General features: G+C 39.5%; 2 protein-coding genes across 2 annotated transcripts in view; one reads left to right on the top strand and one right to left on the bottom strand.

Moving 5' to 3' along the window:
* LOC6573282 (IDLSRF-like peptide) overlaps window positions 1-18,099 on the bottom strand; it is a 39,532-nt gene that overhangs the window by 15,426 nt on the left and 6,007 nt on the right. The gene's annotated exons all lie outside the window — the stretch shown is intronic.
* LOC6573283 lies at window positions 11,682-13,074 on the top strand. The gene has a single exon (XM_001999333.4). It carries the CDS (start codon window positions 11,828-11,830, stop codon window positions 12,983-12,985), a length of 1,158 nt encoding a protein of 385 aa, XP_001999369.1. The 5' UTR covers window positions 11,682-11,827; the 3' UTR covers window positions 12,986-13,074.

Raw genomic sequence — 18,099 nt, 5'->3', positions numbered from 1 at the left:
AACTTTTATTTAGACTTTTATTATCTATTCTCGACTAACACCAGCGTATGCTAATACTTTACAAATTCAGGCTTAGTCTGCTTTTGACTTTGGCCAAGTAAACTGAAGGAAAGTTGCTGCAAATTTTCTTCATAAATTTCGCATTTTTATTGGTGCTCCAACGGAAATAATGCACAGAGATTTCCACTTAAGATTCCATGTGAGTGTGTGAAAAGCTGAGCATAAAATGCATTTTCTATGGGCTAAGCAGGATGTGTGCACAACTAATGCAATTTGCTGAAAAGGATGCTCAGCCAATTGCACCTAGCAAAATGGAAAAGTAAATTATGCTAAGCCTCATATCTATCTGACTTAAGGGAAAATCATATCAACTTGGCTTCAGCAATAATTTAGGTGAAGTGAACTTTTCTCAGAGGCAAGTAAATATGTCAAATATTTATTATTATTATATTTTTTTTTTTAGCTACATTTAGTTCAGGTAATTGCAGCTATTGGCCTTTCAGCCATATTTTGCTGGCATTTTGTTTTATCGTAGGCAATTCACCAGCAGGAAATGAACCGGAAATGCGCCCATCGTTAAGGTGCAAAAGCGACTTTTGCATGCAGCCTTCACCTTTCGGTGGCGAATAGCTATTTTTTATGGATATTGTCAGCGTGCAGTGTGGCTCATATAATGTAAATGTTATACGAGCTCAAGTGGCATAGCAATAAGAAAGAAGCATGATCTCAATTACACTGGCAGCCCTAATGAAAGTGGACTCAGCTCAGGGTAGCAATAAAGAAACTAACGTTGAAATAAACTAAATTTAAATGAAATAAATCCAATTGTTTATTTGTTTTTTTTTTTTTTTTTTTTTTTTTTTTTTTTTTTTTGGTTCATTGCACGAACAAACAACCGCAATGTCAAGAAAACTCAGTTGACTGAATTCCCAAAAATAGTTTCTGCCACTTGCCACTTGCTGCTCGACCACAAATTTGTAGCCACATTTCGCTAGCTGTTGGTTTTTTGGATTTTAGCTGCGGCTGCCATTCGCCTGTTCAGCACGCAACAGACAAAACAATGTCATTAAAGCAAAATAAACGAGAATGGGTAAACAACCCGTCAGCCCGGCTTCACCCGTCTCGCTTCCCCAAATTATTCGCAAAATGTCTGCCACTTGCTGCAATCATCCAAACTGTCAGCTCCATGAATTGTGTTCACAATAGTCATTCTCTGGTTGCAGTTTTGTTGGCAACGCAACAACCTACACGCTATGATAATAGGTTATATATACATATATATAAATATAAATATGTTTGTGGTTCTGTTTACTATGTGTGCAGTCAAAGTTCCCATTAGTCGGAAATAAAAACATTTTGGCGTGCAAATAAAAGCGAAAAATGCAAATCTAGTGGCTTTTGCCTGCTCAACAAATTGGACAAACATTTATGTGATCCCTTTCGCTCTTTAATGTCAATGTTGCTCCTCTCTTTTACGGGGAAATATCTGTATCTATGTTCATTAAAATATATGCGATTATGTGGGAATGCTATTAATCAAATAGTTTACAAACACTAAGTATCGATGAGGCTTTCAAAGAAAATGGGAATTCCATGTATAATGTGTGCTTGTTCAAAAATGGTATATAAGAATCTATGGACTTCTTGTATGTGTAATATGTTAAGTTCAATTCTTAAATATATTACACTATATTGTTTATTATGTCATGGACTATCCTGGATAGACAGAGGGGCAGACCTTGAGAGAACGTTGACTTTGAGAGAGCAATGACCTTGAGGAGGTGGTGACCTTGAGGGGCTTGTGACCTTGAGAGGACAGTCACCTTGAGAGGGTAGTGACCTTGAGAGGCAGGGAGAAGGGTTGGGTAGGGTAGGGGTAGCAAGAGGGGCAGAGAGTAAATGATGGTCTTGATGAGATGCTCGAGGAAGGGGAAAGGCGTGGGATGGGTTGTGATAAGTATGGGAGCGAGAGGCGAAGAGAGAGGAGGACAGAGACTAGTTTATTTTCTGTATTAAAAAACTGTTGCTGCTAGCCTTATATATTAAATTAATGCCAGCAATAAAAAACACTTATCCTACACACATATCGCGCTCTCATGTGAATGCTAAACTATTTCAGTCACGCCTCGAAGCATAAAACTTTCATTATATTATAAAAGTGTTAATAGATAGTTTCGAATAGACATGCTCTGGCATGGCAATGCATGACCTGTTGTCAATGCAATGCGCCGTGTGGCAACAAATTTTCACTCAGTTGTGCATGCAACAGCGTGCCACACATAATTAAGTATATGCCGCACAGGTGACTCTACATCTAAGGACACCTAATACACCTGGCTAGGGAGTATGAGTCAGCGCGGCGGTGGTTGAGTATTCGTGTCCGTCTACACAGGATGAAAAGCATAAGGAAGTCATCAAATTGGTGGAATTTCCGTTTCCTGCTTTTAGTTCAATATCAAGTTACATGTCGATTTGTTGGTTTGTCATTCGTAACAAAATAAATACAATGAACAAACAACAGTAAATGAATACCCTTGTACTTTTACGAGAGCTAAACGAGGCCTAAGTCAGCTCTTAAACTGCTGCACAAGAACATAAATGCTGAGATAATAAATGCCTCGAACTAGAAGTGTTTTGACTTTGTGATAAATGAAGTCGCGTCGAAATGATGGCTCATTCTATTGTTTTTCGATTTTATTGACCTGTTAACAGCTGCGATGTGCGTTAACGGTGATTGCCAAGTATTAATTGCCCAAAGCCATAAAAAAAAATGTTAGCCTTCACGCTGTTCAGCTTATCTGCCGCTGCGTCGCACCTTGACCGACTAAAGAAAAAATGCATCTATTCAAATAGTGTAGCTCGACTGAGGCCTTTGTATGCAAATGCCAAAGCTTCTCTGTGGTCGAGTCGACAACTCATCAAGGTCCTTGTCCAAGTGTCATATTTGTGGGGCGAACTTAATTGCCAGCGACTGCATTCACTTGCGTCATTTGCCAAGTGACCTTGCACTTGACGTTGCAACAGTTGTGGAAATGGAAATGCAAGTGGAAAAGTAAAAGTAAAAGGCAAAGAAAAAGAATTCTTAAATAATTACCACTTGAGCTGCTCTGCTATCGTGCAAAATGTGACAATTAAGCGAGACCAGGACGCGGCCACGACATGACCAAAGACGTGCAGAAATGATAATAATAACAGCCTGGGGCGCATTTCAAATGAAACCGACTCGACACAGCACACAGTCCCGCCCACCCCCGCGCCCACGCCCACGCCCACGCACGCCCAGTCCAAGTCCCAGGCACACATTTAAACGCGGTCGCCGTGGCGCTAATGTCCTTTTCCTTTCATCACCATCATAATGTCTTAATATCGTTTAAGTGGCGACAATTAAAATATAAGACAGCAGACGAAACCTAAGCTGCTTTTAATTTCAACGACAATAAATTTTGATTGCTTGAAATATGTGTATATATCTATGTATATGCACATCTGTCTATCTATATATAATGTTTTAATATTTTATCTATATGCTCCAACAAGACAAATTCATTTTCAATTACATTTTTTATTTATTATAAATTATTGAAAGCCAACAGCTATAAAAGCTCATTTTACATTCAGCTCAAGCTGCAGTAATTAACTAAATAAATAAATAAAATATTTATTGTGAAAGCATAAGCACTTAAGCTCATGTGAATACTTAAATATAAAATACAAACTTATGAAATGTGTTCTTAGTCAGCATGTGTCACAAACCTTAAATCGAATAATAAATCAGCAAAAATGACTTTACAATGGCTTCAGGACTTTTCGAGTAAAACGAGAATTTGTCACAGCTCAGATTTAAAATTCCAATAATATAAATCGGCTTTTCATCTTAGCCAGTTTTTGCCAAAGGCCTAAATCGCTGTGTAACAGAAGGGCATTTCAGAGAACTTGCTAATGCTATCAGCAGTTAGATCTATCATCAAGCTATTGATTCGAACTTGGCTTGTTACTTCCTTATACCATATACCATATCATTAACTTCATTAAAGGGTATCACTTAGCCATCGTTTTCTTTGAACATGATCGCAGATAGGGCCTCATTACTTTGCATTCTTGATTGTCTTTATCAACAACGACAAATTCCCGAGAGACATTAGCTGTAGACCAGTAACTAATGAGCTGTAATCATGAAAAATGTTTCGTTTTCCAGCTAAGTAAAAGCATGGCAAATATAACATCACACGCACACAGACATGTGCACGCACTCATATATTCAAGTTAGGCCTTTAATTGAAAGCACGTTAATTCCTTGCTGCTGTTATAGTTGTTTGCTGTAATTGATAAACGACAGAGACATTCATTTCGATTAGCGCAGCTGTCACTATCTGATTGCCATATGCAAGATTATTCCGACTTAGAGTGGCTGTGATATGACTAAATTGATTTACGCGAAATTGACATAAAATATTAAGTATACGCCATGTCTTCAATGAGCTATACTTAGGATACCAGCCGTATTCCCCAAAGCACCCAGTCACCGCTTATCCCTCGCAGTACACGCTACATTATGGCCAAAAGCTAAAAAAAAAAGTTGGTCAACTTGTTCAAAGGCAGCTGGGCGTAATCACACGCTCCAATAACCAAATTACAAATGCCCTGTGAGATTGTCAGTCTGCTATTTGGCAGGAGCTTAGTTTGGCTTTGCGCATTTCAAGCACAATAATGAAATGCTTTGACTCTTTGACATTTAATAGCAGCTGATGATGTTGCTTACAATGAAGCTCGCCTGTGGTTGCCATTTGGCAAAAGTAAACACCATGGAATGCTTCGTTTATATTGTTAATAGACGTAAACTTTAATTAAATCTTTAATATAAATTCAATTTTTATATTGTTGGCATGAAATATTTCGGCATACGAAACGTCTGTTGTCGAGTTGCTGATAATGAAGAGTTTTTCATCGTGCCAGCAATTTGTTATTGCTCACATCAACCTGCCAAAATTCCTTGTATGTTATTTTAAATATTTTCCACTCATTTTTTTTTTTTTTTTTTTACTCAGCCGAATTATAAGACCAACTCGCGACCCTCATCCCAGCGGCAGAGACACAGACACAGACACGCATAGCGATAAAACTCGGCACTTTCGCTTTGGCAGCTTAACGCGTCGCAATTTTCTCGGTTTCTCGTGATAAAGCTAATACTCGGGCTGTTTCCACACGGTACTACAACAACAACACGAGCAACAGCCACGAAAAAAAAGGGCCGGATGGGAATATGTAAATTAAAGCCAAGCATAAAGAAGCAACAACCAGTCGCTGCTAACAGGTGGAACAGGTGGAGTCGGGCAATAGAACAAACAGCAGTTGATAAATTATTTATTTTAAATCGTGTGTGTGCGCGTGCGAATGCATTGGGTGCTGATAACGACTCCAATTTGCCCCACCGTACCGTATCCAACTGAGATACTGGATTACGGCTCAGCGCTGCTGTTTGCGTGTGGCAGCCCAGACAGCTACGCGCCACCTGTGTACGGATACCAAACACCAAACACCACTGAATCGACGATGGCATAAAAAACAGTAGGCATAAAGGTGTCTGGACTGCGAAGGTGGTTTCAATATTAGGCAGAGTATGCACAGACAGGACACTCAGATGTTTAAACATTGTATATGAGAATATACATATAATATGTAATTCAAATATTGCTCAAGTTACCAAGCCTTTGAGAAGCTGAAAAAAAACGCTCATTAAGGTATGAATGGGCCAAGGGTGGAAAAGCCTTTTAGAAGGATGCTTAATGAGTTTTTATATTCCCTATTAAGCATTAATAATAGAAACTCTTTTCAATTTAAATTTGAAAAAAAATATTACAATTTTAATATGCCTTATAAAAAAAAAAATGAATATAAGACTTTATCTTATACTGAAATACCACCGAAATAAATATATAAATATTGTACTGAAAGCTCAGTTCCATTTAAATATATTAAAATATATCTATATTATCTTTACTTTTCCTTGATTCTCTGATTTCAGCTTTCATGGCTTTCGGATACTTAAGTAGCCCCCCTCGTAGTTAAGTCCACGTCAAGGTTTAATGGGCTTTTAAATATTTATAGGCACTGGCAAGGCAGTGGCGAAGGCAAAATCAAAATATGAATTATTAAATGATATCTGTCTATAGACAAGCAACAGAAATAAATTGATAATAAAAAAAAAAATAATAATAATAATAATAATAAAAAAAAAAAATCTCAAATAAGCAGATAAATCTCATTTGCAGTAATACTTAAACTATTTTTTGAATATATTCCAGCAATAATTTAAGTCCCAGCACTGTGCTATGCCGCATGAACTTAAAGTTGTTGCTCTTAATCAAATATTTGCTCCATTATATTCAATCACTTAGGCACAGCTGCTCCACTGTCCAGGGCTGGGTATGTTCTCTCATAATATATAGTTACTTGGGACACGTTCAATTATTTATGACGAATTCAGTTAGCCATAAGCAAATCGATCAATCAATTGAGAAGGGCTACGCAACGGCGTTACACAGCAGTAATGCAGACACGCCCACATTATCGACAAACGAAACAACGCCCACGCTGCAAACATAAACGCTGAACATGACCGAAGGCAATGCGTGCCACGTGGCTGGCCGAGGCTCTCAGAGAGACTTCCAGCTCGTGTTTTTACCATATCAATCGCATTAAGGATTAGCTATTTTACACATCATTCTTATTGTGTGAAATGGATCGAAATATAGCGCCTACTGTTTCGATTAGTTAACATTAAGCAGACAATTACCGCGACAAGCTTCATTCATGGTCTAGGCAGGCCCATCTGTCAATCAGTTTAGATGAATTGAATCTGAATTGGACGTTGTTGCGTGTTGGATGGGAGTAGGCCCAGAATTAATATGCGTTTTTGCATGCATTTAATTGGCCCAGCTGATGGCCCTTGATTGGCAGCGGGGGCTCAACTAAGTGCTCGATAGGTCAAAGGTTGCCCGCAGGCCCAATTGCCAATGTCAATGTGTGGCCATTTGTCATTGAGGATTATTGAGGTTAGCCAAAGCCACAAAGTTGTATTGATTTGACATTAAAGCCAGGCAGCTCCTGCTGGGGCTTTAGCAAATGGTATAACGGTATAGGGGCCAACTGAAGATAATTAAAAATCAATACAAGTCAGATTTGTGCGCACAAGTTTTAAAAGTCGTTTCGCAGTAAATATTAGCTGAGGGCTAATTAAGGTCTCAGACGCGAGCAAGTGAAACAACAACTTATGCAGAGCCTTCGTCTTTACCTTTAATAATTCGAAATCTTGTACATAGTATATGTATGAGCACACTCCATGGATTATGGGCAACCAAGAGCAGCGCTGCTACTCTGTTGCTTCCTAGCGGCAATGCTTATGCAAATCTGTAGCGAGTGTGTGGGTGGAAAATCCAGCATGAGTGCAACAGAATTTAATAAAAATAAAAAAGAGTAAAGCCCTTTGACCTCAGCATTCAGCTGAGGAGCACATGGAGCCAAGTGCGTTACAAACTCGGCTAAATTCCGTTTCATCCCCTGGCATGAAACCGCTTAAGCTGTCAGCGACGTGTTGCCATAGCAAAAGTCATAAAAGAATCGCCCGCACACGTAGAAACTTAAATCATTGCCTGCACTAATCATGGCATATCCATACACCGAAGGGAGTCGACACAGACTGAGCCGAGGCAGGCCAATAGGACGTGCATAGTATATTGTGTATGTAGTCATTCTTAAAGCACAGTCAGCGCAATGCTGCGAGGCACATAAAACTTCAGCAATTGCACATAAATCTTCCACTGACAAAATGGCCAACTGTAGTTGACTGTTGGCGGTGCTAAAGCTTTGCATTCGTAGCGGGCGTATTGGCTTTCGCCAACAGTAAAACTCAATCGTGTGGAATGAACGTGGCCGACGGCGTGGGCAGCGGCAGCAGAAGTGTAGGCGGCAGGTGTGTGAATGATATTGAAATGCACAGGTGCTGGCCAGGCGTCATTTGATATTAAGAAGCCGAAGCCATTTCCGAGAAAGCAAATCAGAAATTCAGAATCAGATTTCACATTATTTGTTGCTATTTGGAATGTTAGCAAGAAGAAAGTGAAGAAATATTTTTAACTGGCAAAGCATAAGGGAGTGTTCGACTAGAAAGATTATGCATAATTCGATAGGAAAAGCTTGTGACTTAAAATATATTGAAGAACATTTCAATATTAAAATACTCATATTTAAAATAAATAAATTGATATATAATATATTTATTAATTTTAGAATACATATGTTTTTAGTTATAAACAGATTTTTATATAGAGTGTTTACGATAATCTTGATTTTTTTTTTGTATATAATTTTTCAAATTAAAATATATTAAAGAAATAAAATTATGTATCTCTCTCTCTCTCTCTCCCCCTCTCTCTCTCTCTCTCTCTTTCTCTCTCTCTTATATCTCTCAGATTTAAATACATGTTTCCGCTTTCATTTCTAAACAGATTTTAAGATTCTATATTTAATATAAAGTGTTGAAGAAAATAGTGATCTTTATGCTAATAATTCCTACATAAATTGAATATTTACGTATGTATATATCTATCAAATTTAAAATATATTTGATTTTATATATATACAGATTCTGATATACAGTATTTGCAAATAACTTGAATTTAACTAAAACTGAGTAAAAGTTTACAGCTTTTTTAGAGAGCTTGCTTAATCCTTTGAAATCTCATACATATGGTTTGTAATGCCTGTGTACAAACCACAAATGTCAGCAAAAAAGGCTAAGTAAAAACAAATTTCTGCGAGAATTCTGTGGTTATATGAGTTATGGGTGGTTATGATAAATGCCCTGCAAATCATGCTGTCTAATTTTGTATGTTCCTTTCTTCTATTTAATCACTGGAGTATAGCCCATATATCTATATATGTACATAGCTTCTTTTGCACTGCCAACTAGTTGTCTTTCGTAAAAGTCTTCGATTAGCAAACTCGTCTATCGTTTAACACCTGCTCAAACACGCTACACTTTTTTTTATAGGGTATTGGCGTGCACGCAACTGGCGCTGGTTGGCATCAAACAACTTTACAACATGCAAACAGCCAACGGCAGCACACACATAAATCTGCAAATGTGATAAATGGCTGTAAAGCGTAGCCTAATGTTTATTTTAAATAATGATGATGAGCAGCATGTGCCGCGGCTCATCGCTGCGTATCGTATGCAAATTCGCCCGGCACATTAGGTGAAATTGTCAACTGCCAGTTGAGAGTGGCTCGTTGGAAGGTCTTTTCTATGGAGTCCGCAGCATGCCAGCTGCTGCTCCTGCTCCTGCTGCTGCTCCTGCTACTCCTGCTGCTTTGCTGATACCATTTCGCATTCAATTATTCATAAATTGCGCACGCGTTTGCGCTCATTACGCATACGCCCCGTGTGCGTAAATTGCTTTCAGTTCGCCTCTGTATCTATATTGAAATATATGTCACTCAGCGAACATATTAATTTGATTCACACAGCGACAGGTGAAAGCTGCCCTTGCACTTTTCATATGCCCTGACATTTGACTCATTACCATTAGCATTATTTTGCATAATTTAACGCTGCTGTCCGCCCATGAGCTCCGCATCGAAGCCTGTTGTGTCCTTTTGTACTTGAAAAGTTTTTGGGGCGAACTTCTTATAATTTCTGTCAAATGTTGTTTATAATACCAACGCAGCCGAATAATTTACCCACGAAATCGAAAAAGTTTTCGCTGCCCTTTTAGTATTTGTTCTAACTTCGAGTTCTGCTATTGTTGTTGATTGTGAGTGTGAGTGTGCGTGTGTGGGTGTGTTATAATAAATATAAGTCAGCGCGGATTTGCATACATTAAGTGAGTGAGCACAGTTTTATGGCCAAGATGAATATAAATGAGACAATTTTGACACTGGTATTTGTATTTGACATTTGCACGCTTTATTTAAATTCATATTGCATTTTGAATGCCCACAAAGTTTCAGGTAATTTGTTTAATTGACAAGCCTAATGGAGGCTCAGTAACATTTCCATTTCAACGCATGTCACATATGAACCAGGATTAGGTTGCGTAAAGTATTAACTATTCATTCCTGCCAAGGGAAAGTATTGAGTAAAGTCTCTCCTCCACCTCGGCTTACCATCATATGCACCATCATAGAAGGCATAGACAAGGCTGGATGCATTTGGTATTATAAAAACAAACAAAAGCTAATGTCATCATATTGAAAATCCAAAGAGACACACATTTGTTTGTTTAACTTATTTGATGTAACCATGAAATTTGGCGTAATACATTTTTCTTTATATTTTCCTGTGGGTTTTTCGCTTTACCCGCTAAGCCGTTCAGGGCCACAGTCAGGGTCATCGTCGGCCACGGCTCATGGCAGGCTAAATACACACAGCACACGACATGAGTAATGACAGCTTTATCGCTCATCTGTTTGGTTTGTGTGTCCCATCGGATTGGTCGGCGGGGAGTCGATGGCACTTGTCAGCGTTTCTGTTTTAGAAACGTATTTGATTATATTATATGTCTCTGCTGTGCTCTGCCCAGAAAAATGTGTGTGGGTAATATTGGTGCCTGGTGATAACCTATATGGATTTTCTATTGCTTGTTGATACTCCCCTGTCGAATGAATCGAAGATTACCTAAAAAGCAGCGTGAAGCATTCGACATGCCTGGGGAACAACAACTCATGGATTATGAATATGGTGGCCTTATCATTCAAAATATTTCATCCATTATGCAAAAGGCCATTCGCCAGTCATACCCATTGGGTACGCACCCCTCCCCACCCACCAAGCATGCTTGAGTCAATGGCGTCATTAGCATCAACAAATGACCTCAGCGTGAAAGCCATCAATCCAAGAGCGAGTGGTCCAAGTGTCCAGCTGCTGCGCATACAAACGATTTGTCTTTGCGCTTATTGCTCGTTTACAAATTTGATTATTGGATATATAGCTAGAATTTTTATGCCATGTAATATAACATTCGAGAATCCTTTTCAAATGAATAGATAATTTAAAGCAAAGAAAGACATCTGAATAACATTGTTTGAGTATTTAAATTGTAACATTTTGCAATATGGTCTCTCTCTGCCCCTCTGTCTCTCTCACTCTCTGTGTCTGTCTCTTTCTCGCTTACTTTCTGTGTCTCTCTCTCTCTGTCGCTCTCTCTTTCTCTCACTCTCTCTTCATCTATGAATCTATCAATTCATCTACCTTGCTCTCCTTGTTCCTCTCTCTGTCTCGGTCTCTGGCCCTCCTTCTGTCTCTTTGTCTGTCTCTCTTTTTCACTCTCTTCAAGAAATTTTAAGCTAAGTGAAGCAAGTCACACTGCATAAGTTTATGCAAAATATATAAATATCGCATATTTGCTTTTGGCTAGCATTAAGATTTTGAAGTTCTTGGTGTCTATCCAAGTTTTAATAATCATATAGTAATATAATATTCTACAATTTAGCGTAACTGATACAATAATAGCTATTTTAGACCCTCCCAGAATTGAAAGCCCAGAAAAAAAGATTTATTAAGTATGGGTGGATGGATTACTTAAATACTCTAATAAAAATATTCCAAAATAACAACTCTAAGCTTATTCCATCAAATTCAAAAAGCAGATTATGTGTTTACTGTCATTGGCACACCGAAGCATTTGAGTTTGGAATGTGTTGTAAAATGTGTTATTCTTGTTTGGCCAGTCTCGAAATATAAAAACTTACAAAATCCAATAAAAAATATTAAAATAGTTTTTTTTTTTTGTTGTCTATAGATTTCTGAAATTTTTGTCAGTCAATCGCGATGCAGGCCCATCATGCAATGCCTGATTTCCGGTGCCGGAATAATTGCCAGCATAAGGAGTGCCAGCGGCATGCCCCGCTGGGCATCATAGACCAGCACACGCAGTGCAAGTGCTTGGGTGAAGTGAATGCCTCATCGATATTTTTGGAGAATGTGCTCGACTTGGCCAATTCATTGGCCCAAATAATGATAATTTGCGGCCTGCACGAATGCAAGGCCAAGTCCACAGTTGACATTATAACGTATGCCTTTCTGCACTACGATCAGGTGTGCTACTGCATTGACACGGTGCCCAAGAAACGGCTACGAAAAGAGGACATCTTCCACGAGTTGGGCAAAAAGTCATTGATGAACAAGGTGGAGGCCCACCTCGCCTACAACATCATCAAGCGCGGCTTCAAGGCCTTCTACTACGAGCCCAAGCAGGAGCTGACCTACGATGATCAGGGCAGGCCCAGCTACAATGACGAGTGCGTCTGGGTGCATGCGGCACGTAAGACAGCCGAGAGCTATGCACGATTCGACGGCCTATCCTGCAATGAGCAGATGGCATATGAGGCCAAGATCAAGATCGTCTATAAGAAGTTCTACGATCGCATGCAGACCCGCAAGCGCCAGCCGGAGGGTGATGACTGTAACTGTTGCTTCTGCGCCAAGAAGCGTGGACATCTTGTCTATGCCAAGGAGCCGGTGCCCTGCAGCACGAAACGCAAGCCGAAGCACGTATGCCCCTATTGCTGCAAGAAGAAGCAGAAGCAATCATACACCCATCCCGCTCGCCCGTCAACCAAGTGCCCCAAGTGCCACAAGTCACGCAAGTTCTGCTGCTGCACCAAGATGGACTTCAATCTGCAATGGGTCAAGAGTATCTGGGATCGTCCCGATTTCAATCAGTATTACAAGAACGAAATCGCCGAGATCGAACAGCGTCTGGTCAAGGGCTCCTGCTGGCTGCCACCAGAGCCAATTGGTGCAGATGGCGGCGATGGCGAAGAGGGCGAGGAGGAGGAGGAATTCTCACCGGAAGCACAATTGGCTTTAGGCGGCAAGAACGTAGGCCTCCTGCCCAAGGAGGATGAAGAAGAGCCAACCGAGGCTCCACCTGTAGCTGCTGAGCCTGAGCCAGCTGCCGAGCCACCCAAGGAAGAGGACCAATAAACCGTCAGCAAAATACGCACTCAATTTTACCAAAAAGGATTTCATTTGGAAATCAACAGTCTCATTAAAAATTCTATGTACTCTTTCAATTCAATGACTTTTTCTTTAGGCCCGACTTGAAGCGAAATAAAAATTGCGATATTCAAGTCCTTCAGATCTGCAGATGCAGCTATTTACATTGACTTAATATGAAGGGCTAACTGAAATAAAGTAAAAGACCCCATTTCACTCGCCAACGTTAGATTATATAATCTAGCAGGTATACCTGAGGCTTGAGCATCTTCTTGGCATCTCATTGCAATTTGATACGAACTTGCTATGAAGTGTGCAGCAGGCCATTATGGCATACAAGTTAGACGTGTTGCCCTGCTCAGCTATGCACACGTCCAAGCACACTTCATCAAAGCCACAAGCCGCTCAACAGTTGTTGCTGCTGATGAAACTGGGGCCCCAGCTCGAGTACTGCATTTCAACAGTAACTCAAGGTTGCCCTTGCAGCGCCCGTAGCTGAAATTGCAAACTGCAGTCATTTACCTCGCACTCGTACTCCAAGTACTCACTCAACAGTTCTTTGATCCAGGCTTATTCAGATTTCAAACGGGGAGCATGACAAAGGTGTAAGCCAAAACTACTTTGCTGTGAACTAATTGCACTAGGTTCATGCATTCATCTCTGGCAATTTGAGCTTTAAAATAGGTATTACATATGTTTTTTTCCAACTGTTTGCCCAAGCTCTCAACGATGTTATTAGTAGCTAAAAATTGGACTAAAATTGTTTCAATACCTGAGAAACCTTAAAGGTTTACTTAACTTTCATTTAGATATACCATTGCAATACGATTTAATTTCATAGCCCTTTGATTTTAAATTCTTAAATGCAAATCTATATATTGTTAAAGACGCAGCGTATTCCTTGCCCCAAATCCTTTTTCTCTTAAATCAACATGAATATAAATCATTTCAGAGCCTGGCTATCATATTGGGAATTTTTCCGTTGCGGTTTTATAGGTTTTCCGCCAACCGAAACGAGGCCAGGTGGCATGCAAAATGAGAGTCTCAGACATGGAAAGCCACAACGATTGATACAATTTGTCATTGGCTGTCAATCTGGCCAGCCAAGGCTGCACATCGAGTCCAAACGAATGCAAGTCCAAGGCTAGCCAGCAGGTGTCCTCGCACCTGTCAGCCGATAGGCTGGCAATTTAAATGTGATTTGTGGTTGAATCCACACTATCCTCTATCATGCGTGTTGCGTATAATTGCCAGAAAGCATGCTAATTTATTTTTGGTATTTTTGATAAGCCGCAGAAGCCGCAAAACTTTACTATTTGCCGAATTGAAAATGTTATGAATGGATCATCTATTTATTGGCCACTTTCAATGCAAATGGATAATTAAATATGCAAATGCCAGCTCACTTCAGTTGATCACATCGTCAATTGGTTAATAACAGCAGCAAAAGTACATCAATTTGCATTTTAATTGTCGAAAGGCAAATTGAATATCTTTATGCAAACTGAATTGATGCTGTCTGAGCAGATAGGCATGGACTTGAGTTTCATTTAAAGATGCGAATAATGCGAATGAGTATAAACTAACTCTAAAGTTTTTTATGATGATAAGCCTGCAGCTTATATGTATATGCAGAAAATATATAAACTTTCAAAGTGTTGGCCTCTGGCTTCAGCAAAATTCATTAGAGAAAAAGTTGTCAAAACAGATTTTATTGCACATAAAATAAAGGTAAGCAGGCTTTAGGCTGGGCAAATCAATTTACACGAGCACAAGGAAAATATGTGGCAATTCAGAGCGAACTGCAGCACCTATGATATTGAATATAAAATATTATGGCATTTCAACGCGCGCCACATATTTATATATATATTGAATTGCTTTTAATGCTCGCAACCAAATTGGATATTCAAAGCCAGCTGCAGTCAGTCGCAGCCGCAAAGCCACAGCAACAACAGCCAACTAAAGATGCTGGCCAAGGATGCCTCATGCTCGGGTAGCTGCAGAGAAGTCGCAAGTGGATTTTTAGTGTAAATGTAAATGCGCTCAGCGAATGCCAGTCCGCATCTGCAACTATATCGAGGGGGCCATAAGCTGGAGTTGGCTTTATCCTTTATGTCGTTGGCAGAGCACTGTATGGCTGAGCTTTGCTGAGCTTGCCTGGGCTTGGCTGGGCTTCTGCAGTCAGCCTGTTTACGAATCATTTCCATATACTACTCGGCTACGAAATTGGATTTTATATGTGGTCGCTGCCATCCTAAAAATATTTTTCTGTCAACTGCCTAAAAGTATGCAGCACGTATATAACACATACCAAAGAAGGATAACGATGAAAGCTGTGTTGTCCTTAGAGACTCTAGACACTTGCATATAAATATACGAGGCGCAGAAAGCTAAACTATTATAAAATGGCAAAATGGAAAATGTCAAGAGTCGAGTCGTAAGTGCTTGAAAAATTCCAGCAGATCTCATTTAAATAAATTGTTTTGCCCGACAAATTCATTAATCAATCCTTATTTATACATAATATAAAGAATGCAGTTAAGGTAAACCATTAAAATTTCCATTATACTACAGATGTTAGCCTTTAAGGCCAGCCGCGGCCACAAATCAATAAGCCACGCCTTCCCGCATGACAGTTGTTTGTCTATCAGGATTACCTTTTCGCATTCCCAGTCACTTTGGCTTAATGAAAGAGTGATGTTCTACCTGGTGCTAGCTTAGTGCAGACAACGTGGCGTATGAGCAATGCATGAAGGCCCTCAATGGCTGACCTTTTCCGCCAAACTGACTTCCTGACTGTTGCCATACTTGTTTTTACAAGTTCAATACGTTAGTTTCCCCCCCCTTTTTTTTGTGCTCGGCAAAACATTTATAGCTCTAGTGCGCACCGTAAGTACCCACAAATAATGAATGGATAGCAGAAGAGGGAAAGCAGGCAGCAAAAAGGAAAATGTATATATACAATATATATATATATATATACATATATATATACATTTATATGTGTAAAGGCAACGCGAAGCGGAAAAACACTTTTACTCGAGTCGCTGTCGACAGCCCGTAAAATTGACAAGCCGTAAAAAATATACGTATAACGCACCCATGCTATTTGTCGAATGGTTGAATGCATGTAGAGCAGCAACTTTGCGCTTTGATGACCCATAGACCAGCGTCAAATAATATTACGCCATAAAAGCGAGGCATTGTGCAAAGTAAGCTGAATATATACAATATACATACATATATTCAGGCATTTACTTAGTTATAGCTGGCTGCCCCTGCCTTACCCTTACGCGGCGCGACTCGCGTCTCGCCTCTCGCGCTCATTACTGTTATACAAGCCATAAAAGTATGCATAATGTGAATACTTAAATAGGAAGAAAGGACCTCAGACTTCGCCGCGTCGGGACATTTAAAAATATACAGTGAGTAATGCTGAAAATACGCATCGATTTTAGCAGCGCCAAAAGCAATCGATTAATCGATTAAATTGACCTTTAGCATCCACGTAGATACAATTTCGTCGTATATTAAGCAAGTTTATGCAGTCTAAAGTTGCATACAAAGTTTTTTTTCTAATTGCAACAATTTCTAATTGCCAAAATTTGCATTGAAACCAGTTTAAATCAATTAATTGCGCTTTACTAAAGCAAATCGAATGGAGGAATGTGTGTATGTATTTATATACATTTTGTATACATATATTTCTACGCTTGAAGGGTATATTAGTTTTAGTTCAGTTTAATTTAAAAGCGTAATATATCTTCTGCCCGTCTTTGCATCACCAAGCAAAACTTTACAAACGCAGAAGGTGAAATGGAATCATGTAAAGTGGAATCCGGCTATAACGACTCCGCTTATAGCGTCCGTATGGTTATTGCGACAAAAATTCTGATCACCAGACAAACTTACATGAGCTAATTCATACGGTTATAGCGTCCTTCGCTCAATGGTTATAAACTGTCCTTATAAACGATCTCTACTGTATACCTACGAAGTATATCTACATGTAATTGATGCAACGTTCACAGATTCATAACAAGTAATATTTATTCAGCTAGCACATTCTGGACCTAACTAAGGCCAGCATTGTGGTTTAAAAACTGAGACTAAAGTCAGGCATATCAACGTCGTATATCAACTTAACTAAGCCAGCGCATGGCTGCAACTTGAAATATGTAAAAGATACAGCAAAACACTTTTCATGTAACAGAAGCATTAAGTGCTTTTACAAGTAACGCCTCAATTTGATTTTAATTAATATCATAGTTGACTTGTGTAACGCTATACAGCTCTAAAAGGAATCATAGCTTCAAGCTCTAAGCTTCCTGGAATCAATTTGCTGCGAACAGACGATTTAATTAATTAATCGAGAGGAAAAGTTATCAAAGCCTTAAGGTTGTAGCGTCGCGCAATGCCTCAGCTGAGCGGCAATGAAGCCAATCATTCAAATGGCTCTAAAGCTTCGATTAATACATATATAAAGTGAGCCAGTGGAGGGCTAATTAGATGAGCCAGATTCTCAATTTCGTTCAATTTAAATCTCTTTAAGAGGACTTTGTGAATATGCAAATAATTGTTCGTAAATTATTGAGTCCGTCTGTGTGCTGCTATGCGGCACTGTTGACAGCCGTCCGAATTTAATTGGCATGAGCCAGCAAATCCGTGACCCTGTTTTCGATTGTTTTCTGCTTGGCTGCGTTCACGCGGCGTATGCGTAATGAAACTGACCGACCGTCGAGCTGAGCCCATGCAAGGCAATTTGCGAACACATATCTAATAAATTCATAGATTTGCATATGAATGGCCCAGTTTACACAGAGTTGCCTGGCAAACAGCAAATCACAGCCCCGGCCTCGTATAATTAAACTGTCGACATAATTAAATTTATCGCACTTTTGATATATTTCCAGCTCGGCTGCAACTTTATGGCATTGGCAAATTGCTTACAAATGGCTATTATATGCAGTCATATTTCTTGAATGCTTTCTAGGTATTCTCTATCGTTTAGAGCACAATTTATATTGTACACACTTATTTATGGCTGACTGTGCACACACACACACACACGCGCACTGTTGCATAGCTTGTTGAGCTGT

Source organism: Drosophila mojavensis, unplaced genomic scaffold (assembly GCF_018153725.1).
Source record: "Drosophila mojavensis isolate 15081-1352.22 unplaced genomic scaffold, ASM1815372v1 contig_16, whole genome shotgun sequence".
Classification (NCBI taxonomy): Eukaryota; Metazoa; Arthropoda; class Insecta; order Diptera; family Drosophilidae; genus Drosophila; species Drosophila mojavensis.
The sequence above is the reverse complement of the archived record's forward strand: the minus strand, read 5'-3'. Positions and strand labels throughout refer to the sequence as shown.

Coding starts and splice junctions, on each gene's coding strand:
- LOC6573283 (XM_001999333.4), top strand. CDS start 11,828: ATGCAGGCCCATCATGCAATGCCTGATTTCCGGTGCCGGAATAATTGC.